Genomic DNA, 16,136 nt, shown 5'->3' on the forward strand with positions numbered 1-16,136 from the left:
TGCAAACATGCGTGATTTTAAATAAGAAAGCAAAACTTTAAAAAAAAAGGCAAAACAAGGAAAACAAAGCTTTTACAAAGAAAAGTTGTTACTGAAATATTTCTTGAACACCAATAATCAGTTGTGAAACCATTGCATATTTCTGATCCATAAATTCTGATAGAGAAATACTTGCTTCATTTATATATGCAGATAGAGCCTTCCTATGAAATCTAGCTGTATTTGTGGTCCCAGTAGCATTTAAGATAAATATTGCAATAGCTTCTTAATGTCGTTTAGATATATACTGGATATCACTATTGACAATATCTTTCCCGTGTTGTGCACTGAATTTGTAAGGCAGATTTTATTCTTGCTTCAGATTACCTGGTTTCTGACCAAAATGGGGCACACTGCATTTAAAAGGAGATATTAAACAGTGCCATTGCTGTTTTATATGTTCCCAACATTTTCTGTAATAGCGTCTCTAAAATGTGTGGCATAAACAAAATCCTCAAGCACATTGCGGTAAAATGGTTTTATTGGTGCTCATTTACACTGACCTACATAGGTTGTTCTCAGGCTCCCCATTCCCGAGCAATGATGCTCATTCTGTATTTGTGCCAAGAAAGCACTTAATCTGTGCCAAGCCATTTTTTTGTTAAAACACATTCCGCCATCAAAATAAAGGCAAAAATACAATCCACATTCTATTAGTAAAATCAGGAAAAACAATGTCAGTGCAGAAAGAAGGTGGGAGTTACCCATCCAGTGATCTTACACAAAGCATGCCTGCGTAGATCTAATTTTCCACATTACATCAAGAGCACAGAAAGCCTGAATACCCATCTAAAGTCACCTATGGATGGGAAAAATGGAAATGGAAACACAATATGAATAGTACCTTTTATTTTCTTTTAGAAAAAAAGGTAAAATTTGGCTCCATTCCCCACTGACTTTTCATAGCCTTCTATATTTCAATATTCTAAAGCACTCTCTAAAATTTACTCCACACAAAAATACTGAGGGAGGACATTTTATTTTCATTCTATGTTATGTATAATTATCTAAGATTTTGGAGTGTTATGGGATGAATAAATCAGGATTCTTATTTTAGACAAAGCAAAGTTGTCATAATTAATGAAATTTGCCAAAGCAAGAGAATCTGAAAGGCATTCAAGCTCCTGGCATATGACATGTAAATATGCTTCACCATAGCAAAATAATGCAAAATTTGGGTAAGGATTTTACAGTGAAAGATATCAGGGATTGGTTTTGCTTGCTTGGTTTGCATGGATGTAATCTGTTGAACATCACACAATATGTTCATTAAAGCTTCCTATTAAAGTCTTACTAAACTAATATCCCTTAGAAAGCAAAGCATTAGTTTGAATTCCCCAATTTTCAAGTCTATTTCTTCAACTCAAAGTTTTTTCTCATTAGGACTTGCTGGCATGTGTATGATATACATAAACTGTTAGGTAAGCATCCAAAATCCCTCACAGAAAAATAAGAATATTACTAGAGCTCAAGCACTCTGAATCTTCCATATAAAATACACAATCAATGCATATCATATCTGCTTTTAAAAAAAAAAAATTAAAACACCATATCCTCTTTTTATCTGCAGAATTTATTTGACCAAAGTGTCCTCCCCAACCAAAAAAATAACTGATCATAACTTTCTCTGGTTTGTCCTCAGGACCAAAGGTGCCCCCTTGACTGGTGAGGATGCTCCAGTGGTTGTAAGTTTCAGATTTTCACGTAAAAAATTGCGCTGTCTAACTGTGGCTGATCTTATGTAACTGCTAGTAGAAACGACTTTTGCTCGACTTGTAGGTGGTAAGGTCTGTGGAGGCAGTCCATTGATTTCATATGTCCATTGCATTGATTCTGTCTGAAAATAATGAACAGAAACAGAAAAGAAAAAAAAAAAAAGAATCAGTGATCAAATACCTTGAAAATTTGACAGTGATTTACCATGCTACATTGATTTCAAAATATATTTATCCTTTTCCATGTAAGGTACTGGAATAACACAGAATGAGAATTGCACTCCTGGAACACAGAGAACTGAAATCACATTTAACTTTATTGAGGACCAAGCATAACAAAGACGAGATATTTAACTTCCTGGTTGATCTAAAATTCCTTTTTTATTTAGTAAACCCCATAGGTCTGTATGTTGTTCAAAGGTAATTATTCCATAGTACAATATAAATGCCTCAAGTTTATACCATAGGATTTAATTGCAGCTCTGGTATTGGTAATAATGGTATTATCAAATGGTGGAATTTTTGCATTAAAATAATGAACAAAACTAAGAGAAAAGGACTCTGAGTACGCACAAGAGAATTGCAGCTTCATTTTGAAATCTCTAGTTTGAAGAATATTTATGTGAATTGAAAATGACACTCTTCATTTGCTTTCTGTTTATAACTGGTCTCTAGGAATGGAGCATATGTTTCCATGTCATGTCTTATAATGCTTGAGTAGTTGATTCTTACTATGTGATTCTTATTCTTACTACACAGCCCATCCATCCATATTTAAGGAGTATTATTTCTATGCATATGAAGGCTATACTGCTGTCTGTCTCCCATGTTTCATTTGTGTCCTGAAGCAGAATTTTGGTTGCTAAAAACTCATGTGTAACTATTGAAGATCTTTCAGTCATTTTTCTTTCAAAATGTATCATTTTAATTTTTGAAAGCAGGTCTTTATTCCAAGTCATAAGCATTCTCCTGTCATTATATATAAGAAAAGGTCTATTCATGGTTTTTAGTTTTCTGTTCTACTTTTCTGTAAAAAAAACCCACACAAACAAACAACAGAAATATTGCAAAAGCCAAAGATTTCAGATGATGTGTCATTATGTCCAGCTTTGTACTATGCAAAAGAAAGCCAAAGCATTGCATGCCCACTTTAGGCATGCACGGTCACCTATTCCTTCGTGCTCAGCGATTGGAAATCCCAGGTTTTATGTTTAGGGCTTTTTTTGCTTCCAAGGCAAAACTTGTAGGGAAGACTAAGTAAAAAATATGACATGATGTAGGTCTAGTAAAATATATTCATACAAGTGACATTTTTTTTTTACACAGAACATAGTGCACGTACATAGGACATACATACATAGTACACAGTCAACAGAACACACCGGCCTCTACGACTTTGCAGCCTCAAAGCAGTGGAGTCACATTAAATAAGTGACATTGCCAAATTCCCAAGATCTGCTTCCCACATTTGGCACAGCACTGCGATCACACAGCCATGCTGCTTGTGGTTCTAGAACAGGTTTGTTGGTGCTAGGCTTTTGCACCACGCTGCATTGAACTACAGAGGCATGGCTTGTAGTATCACCTTTCTCTTCTGCTTCAAGTCATAAAGATTTATCATTACAACACCGGTTGTGATTTATGTAATTCATCTCCCTTTTAAAACTAACTTAATCCTTAGAACAAGCATTTGTAGATATAACCATTACACCTGACATCAGTGTCATTTTTCATCCAAGGAAACAAAAGGTCAGAAAGGCTGCTTATACTCTCAAATCGATCTGGAAATCAGTGCAACAGTCAACCACAAAGCTCATGAGTTTTTCTCTCAAGCATTTAGTTAACAGCCCAGCTTCCAACTGCCTTTGTGGCTCATTTGCTCATTCCATTTTGAGAGCTCTGCTTCTGCTTTGCTGCTGGGTATGTCAGTACACCAAGCAGATTTGGCCTATAGAGAGGAGCAACAATATCCATAAAAATTGTGACAAATTTTCACATAGCATAAACGCTATGAACCATCTCCAAAGCATAGTCCGTATATTCCTCAGTTATTTATTGCATTCTGTCAATTAATTATGGTCTAGGTAAAGCACTACAAAAGCCTCAGGGAAGAGCAGTCAACCTTCTCCATCTTGAACTTTCTCTACAGTCATCTCATAAGTATAACAACATAGAGAATAAAAAGGATGTTAAAGTGGCTCTCTGACTTTATTATGTTTTGTTAAATATCAGTTTTATATTTGCCACTGAAAAAGTTTGGATCAATGATGTTTGCCTTTGCTATCTTTCATATGTTCCTTCCTATTGCTCTAATTGTTACCCTATCATTGCTAAAGTATATTTAAGGGATATTATTGCAAGCATGCATTTTGTATTCATGTTGCAGCTATTCAGCGGGAAGAAGTTTCAGACCACTAATCTATAAACCCTTTGGCACAGACTTTGTTCTCTGCTATGTACTTATACAGCACTTACACTACTTCACATATAGGCTGCGTACACTTACAGCTCTTAAATGTCATCGCCGTATGTATCTCTGATTGTTGTGCTTCTTGTTACACATCTGGTTTTAACCAGTATTTTGGTACCTGAATATATACATTTCTGTGCTAATGTTGAAAAAATAGGTGAAATTTTTTGCTGTGTATTTTTAAAGAAAAGTTTTAAAAAACTTGTACTTTAAAGTTGGCAGTACTGATTTTACATAGTGTCTTCTGAATGAATTGCCTTATTCAAATAAGATTAGTAAGCGTAAGATCTTAATAGATATTTCACCATGCATGCATAATTTTTTAAACTTTCATTACTATTCTGCTAAAATCAAAATCTAATTTAAATTGAATATTATTCCTGTGTAAAACAGGCAGATTAACTCATCTTTATTCTCAACCTTATTTAATACTGTGAAATGATCTAGTAATTCTACTGACTGTAAGGATAAAATCCAGCAAAAGCAGGTGTGACATGGACCAACATCAGTATCTTATTTCCAAGTTGTCATTTAAAAAAAGAAAATCACTCTCCAAAGTTAGCTAATTGTTTTATTAACTTCAGTACAAGATAAAATGCTTTATCTTTCTTTAGTACGCCAGATGAACAATGTAGTTTAAAGAAAATTTAACCTCAGGGTCCTATTCACCAGGTGCAAGTCTCATTGATCACTTCAAGGTCAGAGAAAAGATTTGATAGGTGTTTCAGCCAACAATTTAAACTGAGTATCAAGTTACTAAAAAATCACTTCTGTTCATGGAATCCACACATATTCTAATTTTACTGTCTATAGTGTTAGTAATTGTTTGAAGGGGGATTTAAACAAAAGTGGTTGGCTATGCCACCTCTCAACTTCATTTATCATCAGCATCAAAAAATTGATATAGCCTTTTGCTAATTTCCTGTTTGCTATACAAGTATCCTAGACTGTATGTTCTGTGAAAAAAAGTTTGTGACTTGACTTGGTGAACAAAGCCACCTATTCTGTTGCTGCTGTAGCCTGCGTCAGGTGTTGTTCTGTGGCAGGAGAGATTGCTTTTTGCCTGATGGAAACTCATTGGGTTCAATGGGGAAAATGTTGTGGGCATTATCCCATGAATCCTTCAGATAGGATCCATCAAGCTAGAAGGAAAAAAAAAAGGAAAAAAAAAAGAAAGAACAATAACAACAAAAAACCCCACCCTAATTTATCATCTTGAACTATGGTAGTCCATCTATTGTAAATTATGAGCTATCATCCAAGACAGTTGGAGACAGTCATTGTGAAAAAATTGAGCATTTACTTATTGTTTTACTGAAAGAAAGACTCTTGTTTTAGTTCAGAATTTTCTGCTAAAGGGGAAACAAGTGTTACACGAATGGAAAAGAGTTACTGTAACTGTCGACATATCTTGAGTTAGTGCTTTGTTTAGCAATAGAACCACCTAGAATTCAGTAATTTTCAAGACAACCTAGAATTCAGTAATTTTCAGAAAGCGTTAGACACCCACAAATGACTATTTTAATAGAATATTTTATTTCCAAGGGAAAATATTAGATTTCAAGTGCTGCTGAAGCCATAAGTATTTTCTTCAGGATAAGACTTGTACAACTTAATTACAACAACTGTTCTAATCAATATGAAAACTGCAGCAAGAGCAAGTCTACCAAGTTCAGAATCTGTGCAAGTGCCTTCAGAGCTGCTGCTTTGGGTTTCCAGCTCAGACACGTTTCAGCAAAGGAAAAGATGGATCAAGTTTTAGACTTTTCTGGAGTGGTGGAGAAGAGAGACTTCAAAAGGTCATCTACATATGACCATATATGGTAGAATATTTGACTTACAAGCCGTATTTTCTTGCCTAAGTGGGTCAAAATTTCCCAAATCAGAGGAACTCTTCCTCTTCCTATGCTTAAGGCAGTGCAGTTTATTATGTCAAATTAGGAAAAGTTCTAATACTAGCACTGGTAGTAACAAAGTCTAAAGATGAATGTATTAAATCTACTACAAGCTACGCAATCTACTAGAATAGAAATATAAAAGACAGTCTCTTTTAAGAAGATAAATCTAATATAAACATAGGTATTTAAGAATCCCAGGCTCCCTGCAATGCATCTCTAGGCATATTTCACACGCAATTTAGGAAGAAAGATGACAACACAGTCTGAATGTCCTTGACAGTCTGAGGGAGGATTTCTGGTTGAAATGAGTGACTTCCTCTTACCAAACCCTCAAAATTCCTGATAACTATAATCTAATTGAATTGTGAAGAGAGTAATAATCTGGCTCATCTGGTTGGAGTAATGGCCATCTGCAGAGCTAAATCTTTCTGAAGAATATTTTAAAGAATTAAAAAAATGAGATGCATTCTGCCACTTTTTCTTAAATATCATAAGTTATTCAAGTAAGTTATTTAACTACCTTGATGTCTGACTGAGTAATGTTCATGATGTAATTTATTCAGCAAATACTGGTAATAGTCACCAAACAATTTATATAAAAGTATTTTTTTTTTTTGGTATTCAACCCGTTCTTACAGATGGCTCATGATTCATAGCAATAATTTGCAGAACACAGATCATCCATGTGTATTCACTGTAGGCTGGAAAAGCTACTGAGTTACATGCTAATTAATTGCCAGAGAAATCTATGTTAGGAGGGCGTTAATTGTTGGGAGTAAGTGTCAGGAATTTTAATGTAAATGGTATTCCAATTATTTTCCAAACAGTGTTAACTCAGCAAAGTTCAAATAAAATTTGCAAGAGTTCCAAATAAGTTAAAACACAGGAAATTACAGACGGTGCCTCCAATATTCCCTGACCCTTAATTTATAGTGCAGTGGTGACAGGCAAAAGATGACCGATTATGATCAGTGTATACAGAATGAAATTAAACCAAACCTTTATGAGAACTGTGGAAGCGAAGAGCAAAGGCAAGAAAACTCAGGGATCAGGATGAAGACAGTTTAATAAGTGAAGGGGGGGGGGGGACGACGACGACCCAAACAAAACCCAACACAATGAAAAAGAAGTGATGTAAAGTCACTCACCACCTCCCACAAGCAGACCAATGCCCAGCCAGGCTGCAAGCAATTTCTAAAGAAGAAGATAGCTAACAATCATTTTCTTAGCTTAGAGAAACATTTCCAGATAGAATTAAAGGTGGCTTAATTGACTTCAGCAGTTCAAATATTAGATGTTTCTCAGCATTGCTTAGATGTAATACAATCAATATCAACCACTGCTTCAGGACTGGCGACGGTCTGGATACTCTCATACAGCACTGGTTCCCATATTGTCATCCTCTTTTGGCATTACGAGAATTATAGTCTCAATAAGCAAAGTAACCTTTCCTCATGTTTGTGAATCAAAAATTTTGAGTATTGATTCTGCACTCAAAATCCAGCCTTGCTACTTATAACATGTACTACATTCACTGCCTGTAATGAATTTTCTGAATCTCTGCTTTTAGTCATAAAACTTAGGTCAACATCAACCAGTGGCGAGGGAGGCAGGTGATGTCTTACTTAATGTGAAGCTGTTTTAATAATCCTATTAACTTTGTTACATTTTACCTTGCTTATTCTGTTTAAGAGATACAATTTAGAATAACATTAAACTATGGTAATTAACAAATCTACCAGGAACAATGCAGAACATATTTTCACCAAGCTACTGAATATGTAATAGTACCATTTGCTGTTAAGATATGCAAGTTTGCATAGACAAGCTTAGGGAAGCCACACCTGGGTACTGTGGCTTGCACACTGCATCATTTATTTCCAGAACAGCATGACAAATGGGTTTGATATGCTATCTTCCATAGGCTAAGTTAGTGATTATTCAGTAATAAAGGTGCACAAGCCTGACTTCTGGAGGGCTTGATAATGTTACCTGCAATCTGGTTCACTCTGACATCTATTTTATCATTTAAGACTTATTTTGTGTGCCTACTGCTTTAGAATATCCCTGAAGTCTCACCCACGAATTATAAAGCAGTTGCTCGGGTCTCTAGCTGAATTCAGCACACTGCAAGCAAATCAACGAAGCCAACTCGAGTACACTCTTTTCCAAGGATTCGCCAGCCTCCCGGCTGCTCCGCCTTGTGCCTGGCAGTGATTTCTGCCCCAGGAAACCTTCGCGGAGCATCCCCCTGCCCCAGCTGCACCTCGCCATCCCTAAGCTCGGTGGGTTTTCCATTCAGCTTTACCTAGCTCTGAGATGTCAGTGTGGCTGAGGAATTCCTTTTTTTCCTCACAGCACTTTATAGCTTATCTAAGAAGCATGTGTTTTTCACCAATTTTTCATTAGTGGAAGGTTTTGGGGTTTTTTTCGGTTAGAATTGTGCTGTTTATGAAGGCTATTATAAATGTGGAAGTTTGATTATGGAATAATACCTATTTAAAAATGCTCTTCAGGCACCGCATCACTGTTTCTTACTTGTAGCTTGACTAGATTATGATGTTCTCTTTCACTGCTACAGAAACGAGCATGATTATTTTCTTTACCGGCTTTTTATTATATTTCATTCTTTGATCTACATAAATTTTTAAAGTCATTTTCTATGTCACTTTTGCAAAATTAAGATTCCTAACAGCTATTCAAATAATTTTCTAATTCCAATTGTTTTGATAAGTAGTTGAATGAGAACAGAAGTTTTAATGATGGTTAAAGAATATTTAATTGCTTCAGCAAAGTAATTAAGGTTTTCTACCATTAATAAAATCTACTGTAAGTATTGATGAATATTAAGGTCTTAAAGAATCCACAAAATATCCCACAAAGTACCTATTTGTGCGCTACATTATTTCAATTATATATGTACACATAGTTAATAAAATGTACACACTAAATACTGGTAAAGACAAATTGTAATCTCTTAATGCTAATTATCTCAAGATTGGGTTCTCAGCAGGGCAACTAAACAAAAAAATTTGCATGTACAATATTTGGGTTTGCTGTTTACAACAAATGAGAAAAAGATGGCCGTAGGATCTTTCTTCATAATCCTAACCTCTTATTTTACTTTACAACACAATTGTAATGACAAACATAAAATAAAGAACTTGCACTGTCATCTCTGCTAATTTACTGCCTAATTATCGCTGTTCATTGAAGCACACAAAAATGACAGTTCTGCTACTCACTATTCATAGAATTTAATAATAAAAATACATTAGTGTTAGGACTATGGCTTTACCTTCAGAAATGCAAAGGAAATTTTACAGCAAGAGTGCTGTAGCCCTTTACTACAGCAGCAGCAGAAGAGCAGTGACGCTGTAAAAGGAAAGAAACTTCCTCACGGTTTCTAAAAACAGCCCAAAGCCTCAGCCAGTATATTGGCTAGAAAGGATATGTGTAAGAGAGGTTCTTCAGTGTTAGATCCACCTTTAATTGCGTTTCATCACCTCCATTATTATTCCCCAAGTAAGGGTGATTTAATACTGGTTTTGCCATCTAACTAAATCTGTCTCCTTCAGGTCACTAATGAAAATTATTTCAACTAACAGGAAAGGCAGAAATGGGTATCTGGTATTCTCAACGTGTCACCACGTCTAATTTCAGGTCAATGTTGAGAGCAGAGCAGCAGCAGAATTACACACAGTTGCAGATTCTCTGGCTTACATTAGAGCTACAGGAATGAAAGCTTGTGTGGGGAGGAAAGGGGAAAATCCGGTGTACACAAAAGGCCTGTCAATATGATGAGTAAAGAGGACACAGGCATCACCAAAACAACTTAATACTTCAGTTAGAGTAAGAATGTCAGAATTATCTCTAACGTACTATGATGGTGTAACATTGGTCCAAACTGCACTTATGAGCCTTAAGAGTACTCAATGTATTTTTGAACACACAGGAATAAGATGTGACCTGATACGTATATGTAACATGTATGAGTGACTGCCTACACCCACACACAGTACCAAAGGTGGAGATATAAAGAGCTGTCTGCCCAGATCATAACCAGAGACCAAGGTGTGAATAGGCATAGGTTGAAAATACAGTTACTTAAAGCCCATCTGTACTGATAAATTCCGAAAAGGAAATTTTGGATTACTGAGTTCTTAGAAAGCTAGTAATAATCTTTGACCATCATGTTTTTCCCATTCCAGACAAATTTATTATGTTAAAGCTCTTTGTTACTGATGGAAGGTAAGCCAAACATGGCTAGTACATTTCCATGTGTCATGCCTAAAAACAGGAGTTCAGTTCCAGAACTACATTAGAAGTTTCTGAGCTCTGCAGATGTGTCATGTAGCATTATGTAAATAGAAAAGAACACAGAATAAATTCAGTCAGTTGTTTTCTTTTTCACATGGAAGAGTGATAAGCATCACTGTTTTTTATGTAAAAAGACTAAATTAATCAAATGTCTAATACAGTAAAAGAAAACAAATAGGAGGGATTAAAGGACCTTTTTTGTTTTTCCAGGATTTGAATTTCTTATTCACTGTTGTACAAGTTGTTACTCAGAGAGATAAAACACTATATCATTTGCCATGCATCTTTTTATCAACTTTGTTTTGACCATCTTATTTTTTAAATCAATATTGCTGTTTCACTTCTAATACAGTAGCCTGAGTCGCCTAGAGTTGCCAGCATATAGCGAATAGATTTAAAGTACAAACCATGATTTGTAGAGAGTCTGGGGTATTTCCTGCTACTGTATGTTTTTGACAAACAGTTTCCCTTTAAAGAATGACTTAAAACTTAAAAATTAATTCCTGCAGTAATAAGAACATTTTTACTACTGAAGGAATAAATGTCTTCAAATGTGTCCTGACCTTCAGACTTACAGAAGCTACTTGGCTACAAATTCTTTTTGCTTATTTTGAAGCTTGTTTTAAAAAAGTTATTCCTGGCTTTGTGTTCTGAAATTCTGCCTTCTACAGTTTAGTATCTCGCTTCTAGTGCCTTTGATCCTAGGAGGGATACTACAAGTAAAATCAATAACCTAGGCCTCACATATTCAATTACTCATATATTCTCCACCAGTTCTTAATATGATTGTTTTGATTCTCTGTGAAAAGTCATTCTGTCTTGTTGTCTACGGAGCTGGGGCAAACGTATCAAGTATCTGTCCCTGGTGATGATGGCAAAGGGATAACATAGAAATTAAAATATAATATGTTTTTCCAGCTTGTCATGAGTTAATTTTCAAAATTTAGTTTTATTCTTGTCCATTGTGAAGAGTAGTAAAATAATCACAGTACATGCATTTGTGTGTTTCAATGCTGATTTTTTGTGTAGGATTTCTTTTTTTCCTTCCACTCCTGAAGGCATATTTGTCTATTGCATTCAGGAGGGCTTACCTGAATCACAAGTGTCGCCGTATGCTTCTTGCCGTACATCCTTGGTTTGAATCCCACCGTTATATGGGTTCCCACCGTGCCTGCTGGAAGAAGTTCTCCAGCTTGGGGCAGCACGAGGAACTCGGGATCGCTGCCCGCCAGAAAGTGCGCAGTGAATGGCTCTGGGTACCTACGGAAAAGCACAGGAGGCTCTTGTGCCTTTTACAGTATCTTAATACAATTTATCTACAATTTAACATTTAGCCCACCCGGTGGCATGACTCAGGAAACTTGGCAGCCCATGGAATGCATACAGAATATTAAATGCATTCTTACAGAATAAATATTCTTTAGTAATTATTTACATTTATCTATAAATATTTATAATCTTCATACACAGGGACTTGCATACTGATCTTCCATTTCAAACATACTTACATGCTATTATAAATATTATAATAACTACAGAATAATGATAGCATTTGCCACTAGAAAGGAAAGAATCATCTGACCTGTAAAGATACAAGAATAGTGATAGAAATAAATTCCATATCAGAGTGAAAATCCACTTTTCCCATTAAAAGCCCCTCACTTTTCCAATCTCTAATCAAATAAAACTGACAAGCCGCCCATTTTATTAAGTTTTATGACTAGAACTGAGTTTGCAATCTGGTGGAATGTTACTAGATTGGGAGGGAGCTCTGAAAGCCTTGAAATGAACATATGGAAAATCATAATTTTCTATCACTGTTTTCCACATTTTTTATATCCCATAAACTAAACACATTAAGATATTGCAATGATAATAATTAGGTTCCTTTATTGATGATATTGTATATCTCTTATCTCAAAGAATTTCTGTCACAGGTAGTGCAGATCTTGTCTAATTGCTGGTTTAATGGCAGTACTGTTGAACCAAAGACAACGTCTTATTCCTGGTAAAGACAGTGGCTGAGGACAACAAAACAATCTTAGGCCAATCCCAAACTGAAGCCTGTCTGTCACAGTTCCTCGGCGACTCCTTGCCATAAACTTTGTCAGCATGAAAGGAATATACATTTTTGTATTTTCCAGTCAGGCATTCTCCTTTTAGTCTTTATATGTACTGCTAAGGACAGCTCTATCACTATCTGGAAAGAAAGAGAACAAAAGGAATTGAAACTAGAAATACAACGGCATGGTCAAAAAATAAACCACAACAGCCTGCCACAGTACAGCAGGGCAAGTATCCTGTATGCTTAAAGGGAACACATTTTCAGTTGATAAAACTTGAAGAAAGAAAAACTAACAGCATCTCAAAGAAAAGCTGTTCAAATCTGTTTATTCATGCATTGTCACACCAGAAATAACACTGCTTTTCAAAGAAAATAGTCACAAAGAAGTGAAATTTAATATTTTATGACAATTCATATCTCTACGGATATGTCCCACATTTCCCGGGCAAGTGCTATTCCATGGGTGGTATGCTGGGTCTATGTCAGCTTGTTTAAAAATAGCTCTCCTTTGGAATACGTTCTCACAAAAGGGTTTCCTCAATTCAAAATGCTCTCATGAAAAAAAGGTCACACTGTAAGTTTGTAGAAACAAATAGCGTGAGTGCAGAAAATGGAAAACAAAAAGCTTCTGCCTCCTCAAAAAAAAAAAAAAATTAACTGACATTTAGCAGTGCCATTGGACTTGGGTGTGTTAGCAGATTTAGGCTAGCTTTTCTTTTAGGTGACAGCAAGGTGGGCAAAACTACTGAATGTCTGAAACTACATTTCAAGTCTTGTGACATCGAACTTATGCTGACAATCTCTTTTCGTGGCGCCTGAAGTTGTGCAGCTGATTTTATAGCCCTGGGCCATAAAGACTAATCTGGTTGTGACCTGAGTTCCCATCTACGTGCCACCTAAGCCTTGAATTTTCACATCTGTACTTCCCGCAAGGACTGCTCAGCTGTGAATGCCTAGAGCCTAATTACTACACACAAAGGGCAGACATGGGATGAAAAAGAAGTGATGCCTCTTAGACTGAGTAGCAGAGCAGAGCACTCATCAAAAACATCTGAGATGAATATTCAAACCCTGGTTCTGGAAATAAAGACCTGAACACAGGTCTTCATTTCCATCATCATTGCTCTATAGACTAGGTTTAGGAACATTTTAAGACAGCAGTTTCTTTACCTCCCATGTTCAGTCTGTTTTCTGGTAAGTAGTTAGGGATGACAACTCCTAATAAGTATTTTGTGTCTTCGTAAGACATACAAGATCGTGACTTAGCTACAGATGCAATCATGAAATGCTAAGGGAGATGGGACAGGCTGCATGCACAGAAGACACACGAAAATAAGGACTTTATTTCTGAAGAAATTGCATCTTAGCAGGGTGTGATGGAACAGTATTTTTTTTTCAGAGACCATAAATCATTCCTCAAAACAGTTAGTCGGAAAACACACAGGAGAAAAAGCTATAGGTTTTGTCCTGACAAAGGAGACCAGAAAGTTTAAAATGAAACTGTCACAAAACTGATCGATAATTGTGCACACAAGATATTTGCCAAGTCAGAGAAAAAAATCTTATTGCATCAACCTTGTCAGATTTTAATTTTCATAAAGAAAAATGGAGAGAAACTAATAAAAATGCTTTAAAGAAAATCTGCATGTTTCTTGACAGCATTGGCACAAGGTATTAAAGGCAACTATAATTCTTTTCTATGTTGGGTAAAATATAGATACACATACACACAGACATACTTACATGAATACATATAGTTACACCTAAAACCTCCCTGTTCCCTTCCCTTCCCCTCCTGTCCCCAAAACCTGGCTGTTTTAAACAAAAGAGTCAAGTCAGTTACTGGATGCAAAATGTTCCTCAAAGCGGAAAGTATGTCCAAATCAGGAAAATAGAAATTCTGGCAAATTAAATGTATAGCCATAATATGATAGGACAGCAGGGACTCTGATGAAGGTATGGCTAACAGCACAAGAACTAGCAATTAAAAACTTACACCCAATCGGAAACAGGAACCTTTCACAGTGCCTGTAGTGCTGATAAATCATGAATTTTTATTTTAAAAATATATCGAAAGATGGCCTCTCAAGAAAAAAGCAAGTAGTGTTTTCACTCATGGTCACATCGGGGAGATGATCTGGCATCCTGGCTAGCTCACTAGCATAAGTAAATTGCTTTCTCATTTTCATCTTCTATAGTAACGAGAAAGCTGAAGATAAAATTCCCAGAATAGCACCTGAATTTCAGACATTATTGTTTTCAGTGTCTGTATATTTAGGGTATAATTAAAAATTAATACTTATGTGGTTTAAAATGATTAAAAATTAATTCCTCCTTTTTGATTACTGCTTCAGGTAAAACAGCTCTGGAGTCAATGTTTGGCTTGTCATTTCTTGGCCATGAAGGACAGTGATAAGGCAGTCTTTATTTTTTCAAGAAGGCTTTTGTTTAACTCAAGGGTGGCAGACACTAACACACTTGATAAAGTTTAATGATGCGTAGAGTTTTGAAAACACATACAAATGAAGCAAAAATGAATTAGTAAATATAAGGGCAGAGGCCATATAAACCGGAGAAAGCAAACGTGTCTTCCCACCCGTGTGTTCCATAACTCCTGTCACGACGATTTGATACTGCTACCAGACAATAGGAACTCTGCCCTTACTCAAATAATGAATAAGAGTCAATATTAATTTGAATTTAAATAATTATTGGACAATGACATCATGGCAACCAGGAAGAGCAAAAATTTGAGCTAGTATTTAATCGACATAATTCTAATTACTCCTTTAATCTTGTTCTTAAATAGCATTGTTCTTAAATAGCAGTCTATGCTTGTCGGCATTCTCGTTAGATAATTTTCAAATTAGTAAACTAAAAAAGAATAGCACCTTATGTCTTCAGTTAAAGAAAACCTTAAAATTTATATTCCCATAGAGATCTCACAGCAAAACTTATACAATACCCAGGAAATCTGAAAATATAAGCCTTTATTAAATTAAGGCTCAAAATAGCTTTAATGTTTACTCCTCTCTTCCTCAAACTAGTGAAGCAGTAAATTATTCCTGTAGAAATGTATTCCTTTACAAAACTTATCATTTTGCAAACTATACGTAAAAAACAATACATAGTGCTTCTGATCAAATGTTGATCAATTTTTTTTTTTATAAAAGCAGAGTAACAAAATGTTTTAATCTGCAAAGTACATAACTGCTTAAGCAAACAGGGGATACAATTTGAAAATGTTGCAATGTGCTTCCAAAAGTAGTTAATCATAACTAAACTTCTTTTAATTAGTAGTTAACATCTGTTGGATGACACAAGAAATTTCAATTATTATGTAGTGAAGTTCTTTAAACTTATTAACTGTATGAAGTTGTCAAATTCTATAAAATTGTTAGTGATATATGGTATGATTTAGACAATTTCTTTTCAACCAAAAAAAATGACAATGGAAAAAAACATTAGGAAATCCTCATTATTTATTGGATTTGGTTATGCTTCATACCAAAACCAACTCTGGTTTACTTGACCGCTCTAAATCCTGAACTCTGGACATCAGAGAAGATTTAACTCCAATCATCACTCTGTAGCTTTAGAAAGACTGCTTCAGAAATAAAGAACTTTCA

The 16,136-nt window shown here is 35.5% G+C and overlaps 1 protein-coding gene across 1 annotated transcript in view; it reads right to left on the bottom strand.

Moving 5' to 3' along the window:
• Positions 1-1,088: 1,088 nt before the first annotated feature.
• Positions 1,089-16,136, bottom strand: part of CFAP47 (cilia and flagella associated protein 47) — a 329,354-nt gene continuing 314,306 nt past the window's right edge. The window contains exons 63-64 of the mRNA XM_075033536.1: positions 11,534-11,702; positions 1,089-1,876 (exon numbers count right to left, since the gene is read on the bottom strand). Of these exons, the coding sequence (XP_074889637.1) occupies positions 1,655-1,876; positions 11,534-11,702 (391 nt within the window). The 3' untranslated portion in view covers positions 1,089-1,654. The remainder of the gene's footprint in view (positions 1,877-11,533; positions 11,703-16,136) is intronic.

Source organism: Buteo buteo, chromosome 8, assembly GCF_964188355.1.
Source record: "Buteo buteo chromosome 8, bButBut1.hap1.1, whole genome shotgun sequence".
Taxonomy (NCBI): domain Eukaryota; kingdom Metazoa; phylum Chordata; class Aves; order Accipitriformes; family Accipitridae; genus Buteo; species Buteo buteo.